General features: G+C 39.1%; 1 protein-coding gene across 4 annotated transcripts in view; it reads left to right on the forward strand.

The window, feature by feature from the left end:
• Window positions 1-18,005, forward strand: part of LOC108350924 (uncharacterized) — an 82,766-nt gene that overhangs the window by 14,079 nt on the left and 50,682 nt on the right. For 3 of the 4 annotated variants that reach the window (XM_063261255.1, XM_063261256.1, XM_063261257.1), the window contains exons 2-3: window positions 5,790-6,014; window positions 15,951-16,061. In XM_063261255.1, the coding sequence (XP_063117325.1) occupies window positions 5,790-6,014; window positions 15,951-16,061 (336 nt within the window). The remainder of the gene's footprint in view (window positions 1-5,789; window positions 6,015-15,950; window positions 16,062-18,005) is intronic. The other variant, XM_063261258.1, reaches the window with a different exon arrangement.

Raw genomic sequence — 18,005 nt, forward strand, 5'->3', positions numbered from 1 at the left:
TATATACCCTCGAGCTGGAGTTACAGGTAGTGTACTGGGAACCAAATTCAAGTCCTCTGAAGCATAGAACAGGCTCTTAAGCATACTGTATCCAGAAAGTCTTTGATTTTGAGTCCTTGATTCCTTTGTGTAAGTTAGCTTCACTGGGAAATCTGAGTGACTCCTTCTTTCTTTCCCCATGTTAGTCCTTCCTACCTACTACTAGCAAACTTTTCACCAACGTGATGAAATACCTGAGATGATACATTTGTAAGAAGAAAGGTTATTTAGACTCTCAATTGATAGAGGCTCTAGTCCAAGATCAGGGGGACTTGGTGTTTTGGATATTGATGGGAGCTTGTGGCAGAGAAATTCACTCATGCCAACAGCCAAAAGGCAGGGAAGAAGGAGGAAGGGACTAGGGTCCCAAATCTCTTTTAAGAAGAAACTTTCTTTGGACTAAGTACCCATAGGACTCCTGGTCCTACAGGTCCACAGACTGCTATGTACAGATTTCTGAGGGATATGTGACACCTATGTTCTGGCAGTGAACTAATAGATCACACATACTTTCAACCTCTCGTCTGCCATGACATTGCTGGTATTTCTCTCAAATGACTCCTTACAATTAAGAAGCTCCCATCCCACACAAATGATCTTGCTCCCTATTGTTTACTTTCTTTTACACCCAGAGTCCCATCCCTTTTATAAAAGCCATGAAACTAATGATCTTTGAAGATTCACTAAGCTTCCTTCTTATGTATAAGAAAACACATAGCCTAGAACTAAAATTTAGTAAGGTTTATGACAAAAATGATAGTCCTTTGGAATTTCTTTGTTTCTGGCTATTTTGGTCCAACATCATTCTGATATGTTTAATCTGTGACTTTTTTGTTTTATTTTTATAGTTGTAAATGCTATCAATTAATTTTATTAGTTCTTAATATGACTTTGCTGTGCCCTGATAATCAAGACAGAGCCATATAGATTTATTTAATCAGCTTTAGCACAATTACTGGATGATTACCTCAAAACTATTTTTCTATGCTACATGGGGGTATTTCCCATTCCTGCTCCCCAAGTACTTGTTCGAGTCTCACCCAGGCTGTTCCTGCTCTGTCAGTCTGTCCTCAGGGTCCATATGGGTCTCAGCCATGTGAGCCTGGTCTGTCTTATCTGTGAAGATTTCCTGTTTTGTCCATCTTCTTTTTCTTCCTCTTTCATTGTCTTTCTCCTCATGGTCCCTACCATTGCCCAGTAACCAAAGCCCTTCTCACCTGTATTCTCCCCAGTAATTGAGCGTCCGTCACTTTTATTTAACCAGTCAGAGAATATTGGCAAGCAAAATTTATACAACATCACATGGTGTATATGAAAATCTGCACCAGATCTTGGGGGCCAGTATTTAGCCCTTGAATACACAACAGCAGACCAACTCCCAAAAAAATTTTTATCTCCCCTTGCAATGGTTCCTTTCTTATTTTCTGGCCCAAACCAGTTCTATCATCAGTGGTGTTGTACTCAGCATCTGTGTAGGGAGTGGGATGGTATTCTGAATTGAGTCACTTCCCCAGACTCAGTAGGCAGAACAATTTCTCCTCAGAAGTGGAATTTGGGGACTCACTCTTCACTTTCAACCATCAGCCTTGTTAATCTTACTGAAGACTTCAGATGTATATGTAGTCTGTATAGATAACCAGATGTCATAGGCTATGCATTTCTGATCCCATGAAAGCAGATCATACAGTTGGAAATGATAGAAGAGAAAAGCATGTTCTTTTGTTCAAGGAACCAAATTCTGTCCTGTTTCTTCTTCTGGTGGCTAGAAATATTTTTTTTCTCTTTTGTTTCTAACTATGTAGTGTGTATGGATGAATGTTTTAAACTCATCTCTTCATAAATTACTTTTCCAGCAAAAAACCAAAATGCTTATTCAAATTGTCCTCTGGAATATGGTTGGGGGTCTTTGCCTTTCTGTGTTGTTTTGATGGGGGGTAGCAGGGAGATTGTACTTGGAAAAGTATTTAGAGTGCTTTTTCACTAACTCAGATGCCTTAAAAAATCCAGTCAAAGGTTGACATTGCAGATGGACAGACACAAAATGACCAACGCATTCTCAAGGGTAAGAATGACTTGTAGTAAACCAGATTTCCCCTTCAATTCTGAAAGCACGTGTTATTTTAAACTAACATGAGATGCTCACAAAATGATTCATAGATTAGCAGACATTTTAGATCCCTTAATAAAGACTCTGGGGATGAGCAGAAGATAAGAAAGTGAGAGAAACAGTAGGAGAGGAGCTGATACTAAAACATAGAGGACCACACTGTGTAGGTATGTTTAAACAACAGTAGGGCAGACAAAGATAATTTTCTATGTCTTTTTGATGCTTGACATGGCTTGTATAAAACATTTAGTTGCTGGAAATCTCCTCAAGTATCCCATGAGCCAAAAATTCCACCAGAATTCCAGTATTCAAGTATTTGACATTGTTTGACATGTCAGTTCCTTATAGAGGAGGCACGTTTATGAGGATTTTCAGAAGATTCTGATGAATTTCATCAGACTAAAGGAAAGAATAGTCAACTGTTATCTTTATATTTCAAAAGATATTGCTTAGCCTTTTTAAAAATATTTTTGTTTTCTAACTATCTCTTAGCAATTTGCATTACACTACTTTAAACATGAAATCAGTACCAAGTTCAAAGACTCAGTGAGTCTTTCTTACAGGTAAGAAATTACATATAATATTGAGTTTTAATTTTTTGAAATATTCTGATATACTATTGTTTTGACAAATATTAGTTTGCTTTTGGGGGATCGGTGCTAGGAATTCTGGGGATCAAATAGAAATGTCAAGGCACTATACCATTCAACTACATATCAGCAATAAATTGATTTCCTTATTAATATTAATGTACTAAAAATCAGCTAGTGCTTAGAATACACTTCAATGCTTCAAAATCCACTGCCTTAACTTGCAATAGGACAGACTATCAACAGGCAGGACATAAGCCCAGGCTTCCTTATTATATTTAAAGAGGAAAGGGGTGATGGACACATTTCAGTGAACATTGAAAGAAAAGCTACTCAAATGGTGAAGATCAAGCCTTTGTTGTTTTTCCCCCAAATATTTCCAATGTTAGACATCCATTATCTATTTCTGAGGTCACATGTCATATGTTTAATTTTATTTAATACTTTCTTCTAGAATTTTCCAAAGAACTCTGTACTATGCTTAAAAGAGTCACAGAGACATAAATAATAAAACATTTTATTGTTTGTACGTTTAATTTACCAGTGCTAGAGAAAAGGCAGCTGTATGCAATTTGATAATATGTATCACTGTAGGTAAGCCTAAAGGAATCTTATCCATCAATAAGGTTTAACTTTACCCTCAGTATCTGGAACCCACAAGAACCCTCAACAGAGAAGACAAAGTGGAGGACATGACCTACAGAAACTGAGAGGTAGAACTAAACTCTCTTAAAAACATAAACTCAGAAAAATAGATAAGATGATGAGCAATTCCTGAGAGCTGACTACTTTAAGAATTGCCAATATTCCTCATCCAAAGACAATCTACCACTGGAGTTTCTGTGTCAATAGCTCTTTTAGTGACTGTGGATTGCTAGATCACAGTAGGATTATCGTAATTTAAAAGAAGAAAATGATCACACATAAGAGGAGAGAAGAAAAGACCTTGACATAGTTCTCAAGAATAACCTGAGAGCCTGAATCATCATGCACTGTACTCCTTGTGTCATCAAGCATCATCAAATATTATGGCACTAGAACTCAAGAATCTGCCTATCACAATGACTAAAGAATTATCCTCCTCTATTAAATATTATACACTCTCACCTTTGGACACCTACACATTTGTCTTGCAATGCTACTCACTACATGTGACCTGCTGGACATCTGTATAAATGATCAGTTCCTGTTTTAATACCTATAGGACATAGTGTATAGACTGATTCCACTGCACAATAGATACGCAGTGTGGCTCTGTGTTGGCACTGATTTCCCAGAAGAGGACAGAAAAGAAAACCACCATTTATTAAAATACTGAAGGAGTCAATAAAATATACAAGCAGTCTGCTTTAAGTAGGAAATAGATATACTAAGAAGTTCATAGTAAATTGATGGATCTGCTGTGTGACTTCTCAGTAAGTGCATTTTGTTAAAATTTACAAGGAACTATTATGTTACTTGTTAGAACTTTATAGGGCAGGATGCATTCTTAAATTATTAAATGCAGGCATATAGCAAAGCAACTCTTTAAGCTTTGTGGAGTTATCAGTTGTTCTAAACTCTAATAAAAGTATGAACTCTGGAGGTTTAAATAAGAATGGCCACCATAGGCTCATATATTTTAATGCTTAGTCACCAAAGAGTGGAATTGTTTGAGAAGGATTGGGGTATTAGGTGTTGCTTTATTAGAGTAGGAGTACCCCTATTGGAGGAGGTGTGTTAGTAGGGGTAAGATTTCAGGTTCAAAACCCCATGCCAAGCCCAGTGTCTCTATTTGCCTTTTTCTCCTTACTATTGCTGGAAAGTTCATTCTATCACTGGCATTCAGGCCTACTTCCTTTGGACTCCAATATATATTGAAGATCAGATAAGACATCTAGCTTTATAGATTGAAGAAATTACCCTGTTCTTGGACTTTCATTGACAGATGGCCATTGTTGGACTAGCTGGCCCATAGCCTCAAAGTCACTCTTAATAAATCTGGGAGACAGATACATCGATATAGATAGATATTTCTTCTATTACTCTGTTCCTATAAAGAACCATAATTAAAACAGAATTGGTCTCCCAAATTATGTACAAGTACACAAAACATTACCTTGAATTCCACAGTGTGAATGGAAACTATAGCTGTGAGCTTGTTGGTTTGAATGAGAATAGGACCTATAAACCCATTTTTATTTTTGAATACATGGTCTTCAGTTGGTGGCATTGTTTTAGAAAGGATTAGGAAGTGTAACCTTGTTGGGGATTCTGTGTCACTGGCAGGGGGCTTTGATGTTTTAAAAGCACACACTAGTGCCTCCCCCCCCCCCACATCTGTCTGTCCCAGTCCCTTCATTTTGTCTGGCTCTGGTTCTGTCCCTACCCTTCCCTTCCTCCATCTTTGTGGATTAGATGTAAGCTCTCAGTTTAAATGCCATGCTACTTGACATAACAATTTTATGGATTAACACTCTGTAACTGTAAATAAGCTCCATTAAAATTAAATTCTTTTTTCTTGCAATCATAATGTTCCCTAGTCTTGGTGTCTGTTCACAGCAATATAGCAAGAACCAAAACACGGAGTGCTAGATTAAGAGCTTCAATTCCGGGACTAAGGTGAGGGCACAGTGGGTAAAGAGATTGGCATGCAAAGACAAGGACTTGAGTTCAATTCCCACAGCCCATATTTTAAAATGAATATGATAGTATGTATTTATAATCCTACTAGTGGGGAAAAATGAAATAGAAAGATCCCTGAGGCTCTCTGGCCAGCCAGCTGAGCCTTCTTAGTAAATCCTAATTCAGAGAGATCGTGTCTCAAACTATAAGATAGGTAACAGTTCTGAGGAATACCACCTGAGGCTGTCTACTTCCTTCCATTCGTATGAGAGCTTACACACACACACACACACACACACACACACACACACACGTACACACATGATCACATGTGCTCAAAAGCACATCCAACATGAAGAATTTTAGTTCTAAAACATATATCTTAAAAGTAACAAGCAAAATGTTAGTCACAAATATAATTAAGATTATAATTTTTATTATACTTTCAGTAAGAAAGAAGGTTTGTAAAAAAACAAAATCTAGAAGCCTGGGAAACCAGAAGAGACTGCTCCCTGCACACACATTTCGGACGCCAGAGGAAAAAGCCAAAGACCATCTGGAACCCTGGTGCACTGAAGCTCCCGGAAGGGGAGGCACAGGTCTTCCTGGTTGCTGCCGCTGCAGAGAGCCCCTGGGCAGCACCCCACGAGCGAACCTGAGCCTCGGGACCACAGGTAAGACCAAATTTTCTGCTGCAAGAAAGCTACCTGGTGAGCTTGGGACACACGGAAGCAGAATTTCTCTAGGACCGGCACGTTCTGTGTTTACCGGAAGTCCCACACCCGTGGATCCCGGCCCGCAGCAGCTCTCTGCTCCCAGACCCGTTGAGAGAGAGACCCAACCGCCTGGTCAGGTGGGCACTCCTGAGGCTGCAGAGTGGAAGAGACCACCAACACTGCTCACCCCTGCCCACATCCCTGGCCCAAGAGGAAACTGTATAAGGCCTCTGGGTTCCCGTAGGGGAGGGCCCAGGAGCGGCAGGACCCCTGCGCCTGAGACACCGCCGGAACCTGAAGGAAACAGACCAGATAAACAGTTCTCTGCACCCAAATCCCGTGGGAGGGAGAGCTAAACCTTCAGAGAGGCAGACACGCCTGGGAAACCAGAAGAGACTGCTCCCTGCACACACATCTCGGACGCCAGAGGAAAACGCCAAAGACCATCTGGAACCCTGGTGCACTGAAGCTCCCGGAAGGGGCGGCACAGGTCTTCCTGGTTGCTGCCTCTGCAGAGAGCCCCTGGGCAGCACCCCACGAGCGAACTTGAGCCTCAGGACCACAGGTAAGACCAAATTTTCTGCTGCAAGAAAGCTGCCTGGTGAACTCAAGACACAGGCCCACAGGAACAGCTGAAGACCTGTAGAGAGGAAAAACTACACGCCAGAAAGCAGAACACTCTGTCCCCATAACTGACTGAAAGAGAGGAAAACAGGTCTACAGCACTCCTGACACACAGGCTTATAGGACAGTCTAGCCACTGTCAGAAATAGCAGAACAAAGTAACACTAGAGATAATCTGATGGCGAGAGGCAAGTGCAGGAACCCAAGCAACAGAAACCAAGACTAAATGGCAACATCGGAGCCCAATTCTCCAATCAAAACAAACATGGAATATCCAAACACAGCAGAAAAGCAAGATCTAGTTCCAAAATCATTTTTGATCATGATGCTGGAGGACTTCAAGAAACACATGAAGAACTCCCTTAGAGAACAAGTAGAAGCCTACAGAGAGGAATCGCAAAAATGCCTGAAAGAATCGCAAAAATCCCTGAAAGAATTCCAGGAAAACATAAATAAACAAGTAGAAGCCCATAGAGAGGAGACACAAAAATCCCTGAAAGAATTCCAGGAAAACACAATCAAACAGTTGAAGGAATTAAAAATGGAAATAGAAGCAATCAAGAAAGAACACATGGAAACAACCCTGGATATAGAAAACCAAAAGAAGAAACAAGGAACTGTAGATACAAGCTTCACCAACAGAATACAAGAGATGGAAGAGAGAATCTCAGGAGCAGAAGATTCCATAGAAATCATTGACTCAACTGTCAAAGATAATGTAAAGCGGAAAAGGCTACTGGTCCAAAACATACAGGAAATCCAGGACTCAATGAGATGATCAAACCTAAGGATAATAGGCATAGAAGAGAGTGAAGACTCCCAGCTCAAAGGACCAGTAAATATCTTCAACAAAATCATAGAAGAAAACTTCCCTAACCTAAAAAAAGAGATACCCATAGACATACAAGAAGCCTACAGAACTCCAAATAGATTGGACCAGAAAAGAAACACCTCCCGTCACATAATTGTCAAAACACCAAACGCACAAAATAAAGAAAGAATATTAAAAGCAGTAAGGGAAAAAGGTCAAGTAACATATAAAGGGAGACCTATCAGAATCACACCAGACTTCTCGCCAGAAACTATGAAGGCCAGAAGATCCTGGACTGATGTCATGCAGACCCTAAGAGAACACAATGCCAGCCCAGGTTACTGTATCCAGCAAAACTCTCAATTAACATTGATGGAGAAACCAAGATATTCCATGACAAAACCAAATTTACACAATATGTTTCTACAAATCCAGCACTACAAAGGATAATAAATGGTAAAGCCCAACATAAGGAGGCAAGCTATACCCTAGAAGAAGCAAGAAACTAATCGTCTTGGCAACAAAACAAAGAGAATGAAAGCACACAAACATAACCTCACATCCAAATATGAATATAAAGGGAAACAATAATCACTATTCCTTAATATCTCTCAATATCAATGGCCTCAACTCCCCAATAAAAAGACATAGATTAACAAACTAGATACGCAACGAGGACCCTGCATTCTGCTGCCTACAGGAAACACACCTCAGAGACAAAGACAGACACTACCTCAGAGTGAAAGGCTGGAAAACAATTTTCCAAGCAAACGGTCAGAAGAAGCAAGCTGGAGTAGCCATACTAATATCAAATAAAATCAATTTCCAACTAAAAGTCATCAAAAAAGATAAGGAAGGACACTTCATATTCATCAAAGGAAAAATCCACCAAGATGAACTCTCAATCCTAAATATCTATGCCCCAAATACAAGGGCACCTACATACGTAAAAGAAACCTTACTAAAGCTCAAAACACACATTGCACCTCACACAATAATAGTAGGAGATTTCAACACCCCACTCTCATCAATGGACAGATCATGGAAACAGAAATTAAACAGTGATGTAGACAGACTAAGAGAAGTCATGAGCCAAATGGACTTAACGGATATTTATAGAACACTCTATCCTAAAGCAAAAGGATATACCTTCTTCTCAGCTCCTCATGGTACTTTCTCCAAAATTGACCATATAATTGGTCAAAAAACGGGTCTCAACAGGTACAGAAAGATAGAAATAATCCCATGCGTGCTATCGGACCACCACGGCCTAAAACTGGTCTTCAATAACAGTAAGGGAAGAATGCCCACATATACGTGGAAATTGAACAATGCTCTACTCAATGATAACCTGGTCAAGGAAGAAATAAAGAAAGAAATTAAAAACTTTTTAGAATTTAATGAAAATGAAGATACAACATACCCAAACTTATGGGACACAATGAAAGCTGTGCTAAGAGGAAAACTCATAGCGCTGAGTGCCTGCAGAAAGAAACAGGAAAGAGCATATGTCAGCAGCTTGACAGCACACCTAAAAGCTCTAGAACAAAAAGAAGCAAATACACCCTGGAGGAGTAGAAGGCAGGAAATAATCAAACTCAGAGCTGAAATCAACAAAGTAGAAACAAAAAGGACCATAGAAAGAATCAACAGAACCAAAAGTTGGTTCTTTGAGAAAATCAACAAGATAGATAAACCCTTAGCCAGACTAACGAGAGGACACAGAGAGTGCGTCCAAATTAACAAAATCAGAAATGAAAAGGGAGACATAACTACAGATTCAGAGGAAATTCAAAAAATCATCAGATCTTACTATAAAAACCTATATTCAACAAAATTTGAAAATCTTCAGGAAATGGACAATTTCCTAGAAAGATACCAGGTATTGAAGTTAAATCAGGAAGAGATAAACCAGTTAAACAACCCCATAATTCCTAAGGAAATAGAAGCAGTCATTAAAGGTCTCCCAACCAAAAAGAGCCCAGGTCCAGACGGGTTTAGTGCAGAATTCTATCAAACCTTCATAGAAGACCTCATACCAATATTATCCAAACTATTCCACAAAATTGAAACAGATGGAGCCCTACAGAATTCCTTCTACGAAGCCACAATTACTCTTATACCTAAACCACACAAAGACACAACAAAGAAAGAGAACTTCAGACCAATTTCCCCTATGAATATCGACGCAAAAATACTCAATAAAATTCTGGCAAACCGAATTCAAGAGCACATCAAAACAATCATCCACCATGATCAAGTAGGCTTCATCCCAGGCATGCAGGGATGGTTTAATATATGGAAAACCATCAACGTGATCCATTATATAAACAAACTGAAAGAACAGAACCACATGATCATTTCATTAGATGCTGAGAAAGCATTTGACAAAATTCAACACCCCTTCATGATAAAAGTCCTGGAAAGAATAGGAATTCAAGGCCCATACCTAAACATAGTAAAAGCCATATACAGCAAACCAGTTGCTAACATTAAACTAAATGGAGAGAAACTTGAAGCAATCCCACTAAAATCAGGGACTAGACAAGGCTGCCCACTCTCTCCCTACTTATTCAATATAGTTCTTGAAGTTCTAGCCAGAGCAATCAGACAACAAAAGGAGATCAAGGGGATACAGATCGGAAAAGAAGAAGTCAAAATATCACTATTTGCAGATGACATGATAGTATATTTAAGTGATCCCAAAAGTTCCACCAGAGAACTACTAAGCTGATAAACAACTTCAGCAAAGTGGCTGGGTATAAAATTAACTCAAATAAATCAGTTGCCTTCCTCTATGCAAAAGAGAAACAAGCCGAGAAAGAAATTAGGGAAACGACACCCTTCTTAATAGACCCAAATAATATAAAGTACCTCGGTGTGACTTTAACCAAGCAAGTAAAAGATCTGTACAATAATAACTTCAAGACACTGAGGAAAGAAATTGAAGAAGTCCTCAGAAGATGGAAAGATCTCCCATGCTCATGGATTGGCAGGATTAATATAGTAAAAATGGCCATTTTACCAAAAGCAATCTACAGATTCAATGCAATCCCCATCAAAATACCAATCCAATTCTTCAAAGAGTTAGACAGAACAATTTGCAAATTCATGTGGAATAACAAAAAACCCAGGATAGCTAAAACTATCCTCAACAATAAAAGGACTTCAGGGGGAATCACTATCCCTGAACTCAAGCAGTATTACAGAGCAATAGTGATAAAAACTGCATGGTATTGGTACAGAGACAGACAGATAGACCAATGGAATAGAATTGAAGACCCAGAAATGAACCCACACACCTATGGTCACTTGATTTTTGACAAAGGAACCAAAACCATCCAATGAAAAAAGATAGCATTTTCAGCAAATGGTGCTGGTTCAACTGGAGGGCAACATGTAGAAGAATGCAGATCGATCCATCCTTATCACCCTGTACAAAGCTTAAGTCCAAGTGGATCAAGGACCTCCACATCAAACCAGATACACTCAAACTAATAGAAAGAAAAGTGGGGAAACATCTCGAACACATGGACTCTGGAGAAAATTTCCTGAACAAAACACCAATGGCTTATGCTCTAAGATCAAGAATCGACAAATGGGATCTCATAAAACTGCAAAGCTTCTGTAAGGCAAAGGACACGGTGGTTAGGACAAAACGGCAACCAACAGATTGGGAAAAGATCTTTACCAATCCTACAACAGATAGAGGCCTTATATCCAAAATATACAAAGAACTCAAGAAGTTAGACCGCAGGGAAACAAATAACCCTATTAGAAAATGGGGTTCAGAGCTAAACAAAGAATTCACAGCTGAGGAATGCCGAATGGCTGAGAAACACCTAAAGAAATGTTCAACATCTTTAGTCATAAGGGAAATGCAAATCAAAACAACCCTGAGATTTCACCTCACACCAGTGAGAATGGCTAAGATCAAAAACTCAGGTGACAGCAGATGCTGGCGAGGATGTGGAGAAAGAGGAACACTCCTCCATTGTTGGTGGGATTGCAGACTGGTAAAACCATTCTGGAAATCAGTCTGGAGGTTCCTCAGAAAATTGGACATTGAACTGCCTGAGGATCCAGCTATACCTCTCTTGGGCATATACCCAAAAGATGCCTCAACATATAAAAGAGACACGTGCTCTACTATGTTCCTCGCAGCCTTATTTATAATAGCCAGAAGCTGGAAAGAACGCAGATGCCCTTCAACAGAGGAATGGATACAGAAAATGTGGTACATCTACACAATGGAATATTACTCAGCTATCAAAAACAACGACTTTATGAAATTCGTAGGCAAATGGTTGGAACTGGAAAATATCATCCTGAGTGAGCTAACCCAATCACAGAAAGACATACATGGTATGCACTCATTGATAAGTGGCTATTAGCCCAAATGCTTGAATTACCCTAGATCCCTAGAACAAACGAAACTCAAGACGGATGATCAAAATGTGAATGCTTCACTCCTTCTTTAAATGAGGAAAAAGAATACCCTTGGCAGGGAAGGGAGAGGCAAAGATTAAAACAGAGACTGAAGGAACACCCATTCAGAGCCTGCCCCACATGTGGCCCATACATATACAGCCACCCAATTAGACAAGATGGATGAAGCAAAAAAGTGCAGACCGACAGGAGCCGGATGTAGATCGCTCCTGAGAGACACAGCCAGAATACAGCAAATACAGAGGCGAATGCCAGCAGCAAACCACTGAACTGAGAATAGGACCCCCGTGAAGGAATCAGAGAAAGAACTGGAAGAGCTTGAAGGGGCTCAAGACCCCATATGTACAACAATGCCAAGCAACCAGAGCTTCCAGGGAGTAAGCCACTACCTAAAGACTGTACATGGACTGACCCTGGACTCTGACCCCATAGGTAGCAATGAATATCCTAGTAAGAGCACCAGTGGAAGGGGAAGCCCTGGGTCCTGCTAAGACTGAACCCCCAGTGAACTAGTCTATGGGGGGAGGGCGGCAATGGGGGGAGGGTTGGGAGGGGAACTCCCATAAGAAGGGGAGGGGGGAGGGTGATGTTTGCCCGGAAACCGGGAAAGGGAATAACATTCGAAATGTATATAAGAAATACTCAAGTTAATTAAAAAAAAAATCTAATTTTAAAACTTACCAGCTCATAGGAATTCATTGAGGGAATGTATTACAGTTTCATTGTTGTAAAGAGACATCTGACCAATGCAACTCTTATAAATGAAAACATGTAATTGGGGCTGGCTTACAGATTCAGAGGTTCAGTTCATTATCGTTATGGCAGGAAGCATGGCCTCATTCAGGCAGGCATGGTGCTGGAGGAGTTGAGAGTACTACCTTTTGTTCCATAGGCAGCTTGGAGAAGACTGGCTTCCAGGTAGCTAGGACAAGGGTCTTAAAGTCCATGCCCACAGTGACACACTTCTTCTAACAAGGCCACATGTACTCTTACAAGGCCACACCTACTCCAACAAAGACATACCTCCTAATAGTGCCACTCCCTGGGCCGAGTATATTCAAACCATTACATGGCATAAAAGCTATTTTAAAATTAAATGGAGGCTGTTATGGAGAACATAAAGTATGTACTTTTAACTGGAGGAAATGTTTGCAAGAAACACTCAAACAAACAGGAATATAACAACATCAAGTCTGCACATACCTGGAGATGAAGAATATGGCAATGCTGCCAATCATATTCATGAGATAGTTTCCAGAAAGAACGTCACATGACAAAATATCACTTGCACACCGAGGCTGACCAGGGCACGGATTAAGGGTATTGGCTCTCAACGATAATCCTGGATGGAATCCTGAACCTGTTTTGCTCACCTTTAAAAAAAATAAAACGGAATATGAATTGTCTAAACAGTAATGACCTCGTCTGATAATGTGATTATGTGAGAAAACTATTTTTTAAAGAACTCATTTTTTTGCACAAAACTTAAATTTGCAACTGTATAAGGGAAAAGGCGAGAAAAACATGGTAAATACTATCACCTCAAGAATTTGAATGAAGTACATTTGCTTTTTCTTTTTTTAGCCCCTCAACTGCCCTTTAATGCTGACACTATTTCAAGAAAAGAATGGGTTTTGTTTTTCGGTTTTGGTTTTGGTTTTTTTTTTTAGTGTGTGCTTCAGAGTGTGAGTACAGACGTTTATGTCACAGTTATGCCACTATTAGGCCATATGGCCAGAGACAAATGATATTGGAATGACCCTTGCTTCTTTTTTTTTTTTTTCAGTTGAAACTAGAGATTAGAAGCTTCAGAGATGGTTCAGTGGTTAAAGGCACTTGTTGCTCTTTCAGAGGACCTGGGTTTGGCTCTTAGCACCCACATGGCTGATTACAACTATAGGCTTACATTTTTTAAAACCTACTTTAATACATGTGCATAAATGCTTTAACCTCCCTTCTAGCCCACCATCAACCAGAGCTAGTGAAAAGGAATGGTTAATTGAGCAAAGGAGGATGTAGATCTGTAGTTGTGGAGGTAAATCCAATCTGCAGTGTCAGGATATCAGCAGCTCAGGTCACATGAATCAACATCAGTGAGCACAGTCCACTGAAAAACACAAATCAACAATGATAGTTTGACCCAAAAGAAACCTTGAGTCTCTGCCAATTGGTCAAAGTATGTGGAAGCAGCAAGCCACGCGAACATAACCAGAAGTTTTTTGCTGCATTTCTCTATGAAGTCATGACAAATGATCAGCAGAGTGGCAAGGACTGTCTGTTGGGTTTATTTATATCCCTTTCAAACACCATTATTCTTTCAACCATATATCTATTCTCAGAAAACATCCTTCCACATGTCTGCTTCAGCACAAATATGTTCTCATAAAACAGTTTCTAGAAAAACATAACGTGACACAACTTAGCCTCTGAAAATTTCCACTTCATACACTCATCCCTAATTCCAGTTCCAGAGAATCCATTGTCCTTTCTGAACTCCTTGGACACCAGGCACCCAAGTGGTGCACATATATAAATGGAGAAACACATAAATTAATATAATCTTTAAAATGTTGTTAATGAAATAAATAAACCTCAATAACAGCATTAGCTCAAGTTATGGTTAGTAAATGAACCCGACCTATATTTACCCTTAAAACGTCTCTAAGTCTGACGGAGATGCCTCTGTGCATGTAGAAAAACTCCATGTTTATGCCACCCACACAGCACTAGACCCCTGCTCAGGAATCATGAAGTATGTTTTGTTTTAAGCATGCCCCTGCCTTTGAAAAGACCAGGAGTTCAGAGCCTATGGATGGGTTTTCTTACATACCCTTGAGACAGATGATTTGTGGGTGAATCTCACATCTAGCCTTAATACCTTTGGCTTCAGAAGCTCACATTACTTGTTGCTTCTCCAGGCAAAATTTTCCAAGTAAAGGGAGGCCAGTGTGCAGACATTCCTCAAGAGAGAGTCTTGAGAACAAGTTTTTAAAAGCTAAGTTCGCAACCAAAATATGAAGAATGGCTCACTCCATACCTCCCTCCTCCCTCCCTTTTCTTCAACCTTTCCCCCATATGAGCTACTTTTGTTCCTCAAATAGTTTGAGTTCTACTTTTATGTGATTACACATACACACACACACACACATACACACACACACACACACACATATATATATATATATATATATATATATATATCTTTCAGCAGTCATACAAAAATTGAAGAACAAAATATAGGTGAAATCATATGATATATGTGTTCTAAGACTAGAATAATTATCTTCAATTATATGCATTTTTCTGCAAGTGAGATAACTTCATTCTTCCTTATGGCTGTAAAAAAATCTCATTGCATATACACACTTTTCTTATCCATTCTCCTATTGCAGACATCTAGTTTGTTCCTATAACTTGCTGTTATGCTAAAAAAACAGAAAAATGTGAAAGTATTTCTATGATAAATTGCCTTGGAGTCCTTTGAATAAATATTCAAGAGTGGTATGGTTAGGTCAGAGGGTAGTTTTTGAGGAATGTCCATATGGATTTCCATAATGTCTAGACTAATCCACAATCCCAGGAGTGGATGGGGTTTCCCTTTGCCCACGTCCTTAGTGGCATTTTTATTTGTTTTCCTTACCATTTATTTTAGAGTGTGTGTGAGGAGGGAAGAGGCAATATACACATATGTATTTGTACAGGTGCTGTGTAAAAGGTAGCAGTTTTATACTATATAAATGTGTATGTAAGCTATAATGTAAGAAATTTTCAAAACTGTACTGCTTGTATATAAACATTTTAGTAAAAATGCTGTAGAGTTTTAGTTAAATCAGTGAAATTGATGTATGCATATGAATATGTAGATATGTGCAAAAGTAGGCTTGTTGATTTTGAATGACATACTTTTGAATCACTTTTCAGGAAATTTTGTTCTATTGCTGTACTTAGTCCTTCCTTCTTCTTTCCTTTCCTTTTAAAATCATCACTTTGAACATTGGTTATGAACCAAGTTCTGGTAGGAAGGTTGAGGATACAAAATAAAAACCTTATGATGAAAAATCTTATGAAGCCTTCTAGAACTCATACCAGGAAGCTTGAAACAGATATGGAGAGCTATCAAGGTAAGTCTTTTGGATAAAGTATTCATGGTGTATGTGGTAGATTTTTATTAAAAACAAATTCAAGTCATACAATAGGACTTTGTTTCTGGCCAGTCCTTTGTCAGTATATCTGAGCAACAAGATTGTCATAATTGTCATCATCATCATCGCTGCTGTTGTTGAGCCCATGTCTTATTATGTAGCCTTGGCTGGCCTGAGGCTCACTACATAGTCAAGACTGACCTCAACTCATAGTGATCTCTGCCTTTGGGGTGCTGGAATTAAATGAATGACCTGCAAGATTGCCCTGCAAGGTTGCTCACTTTAGTAAAGTCTCATATTCTAAAATAGTTTACTAGTTATAGATGGGAACGGAAAAACACTCCTCTGAATTTCAAATGCCATCTCATGAAACACTAAAATTGCATGAGAACTCCATAAAAGTATGATGAAAGAAAGAATAATTGTGAAAGAAATATTTTTCTAGTGGTTATATCAGATCTTGCAGCAGTATCTGGAGGCCTAGTATATAAAAAATGAGGTAGACTAAGACCAACCAGATGGCTCTGTAGATAAAGGGTGCTAGCTACCAATCCTGACAACTTGAGTTCCATCCCTGGAACTCAATGGTGGCAAAACAACTCTCTCAGGTTATTCTATGACTTACACATATCCACTAGAGCATGCACATGACCCCTTACCCCACCCCATATACATGACATAACTATGTGCAAAATTTCCAAATGTCATAGAATAGCTTTAAAAAAATGGTGCTAGGAAAACTGGACATCTATATGTGCAAGAATAAAACCCAAAACCTATCTCTCATCTGTACAAAATCAGCTTCAAGATGATGGATCAAATACCTTAATGTAAGATCTGCAACTTTGGAACTTTTACAAGGAAAATACTTTAAGATCAAGGCATAGGAAAGGTCTTGCCAACTAAAACTGGAGGCTCACAAGTAATGGAAACAAATGACAATTGGGCACCCTATAAAATTAACTGGCTTCTGTAGAGCAAAGGAAACAGTTAATATTCATTTAACATTTGACATTTGACAAATAATTAATATTTAGTATATACAAAGAACCTAAACAACAACAATAAAAATCAAACAATGAAATGAGCACACAGTTCTCAAAAGATGGAACACAAATGTCCAGTAAAACAAATGAAAAATGTTTGATCTTACAAGCCATCAGTGAAATGCAAATTAAAATTACCCTTACATGAGGTGAAATTTCATCCAAAATGGCAGTCACTTAAAAAACAAACAACGGGGTTGGAGAGATGACGGCTCAGTGAGGACCCGAGTTCCCTCCTGTCCTCAGCACCCATGTAAAATCTGTGAAAGCTGAACCAGCCTGGTTTCTGCAGCCCTGGTTTGCTCTGTGGTTAGGTCTTGTGTCCCTGCTCCCTTATCCACTGAGTTTGTTTCCACTACAATTTGCTGCATTTATGTCTGATACTGGAATAGATAATTCACTTTCAGCCACAGGGATTTGTTTTCAGACTTTGTCTAGTTCATTCCTTTTCTATGGTAAAGCAAAAACAAAAACAAAAAAACCAACCAACCAACCAAACAAACAAACAAAAAAAAAAAAACCGAACAAGAAACAAAACCAAAAGAGTTCAACCTAGTAAAGGCACCATAACTAACATAGACATGATGTTGGCAAGAGAGCAGAGCAACCGAAGCTTTCGGAGACCAACTGAACAAGCGTAAGTATGTTGCAACTGCTTTGTACAATTATTTCACAGCATCTCAAGAATTCTGACCCAAAAAATTTTACTTCTGCATACATTTATTTGAGAAATGAAGCATGTGACCTTAAAATGACTTGATGGATATTCACAGGAGTTACTCAAATTGGCCCAAATCCAGCACATTCCAGGAATGGCTTAATAGAAGAATGGAGTGTGTTTAGATGTTAAATTCTTTCAAATGAATCTGCTAATAAG

Source organism: Rattus norvegicus, chromosome 5 (genome assembly GCF_036323735.1).
Source record: "Rattus norvegicus strain BN/NHsdMcwi chromosome 5, GRCr8, whole genome shotgun sequence".
Classification (NCBI taxonomy): domain Eukaryota; kingdom Metazoa; phylum Chordata; class Mammalia; order Rodentia; family Muridae; genus Rattus; species Rattus norvegicus.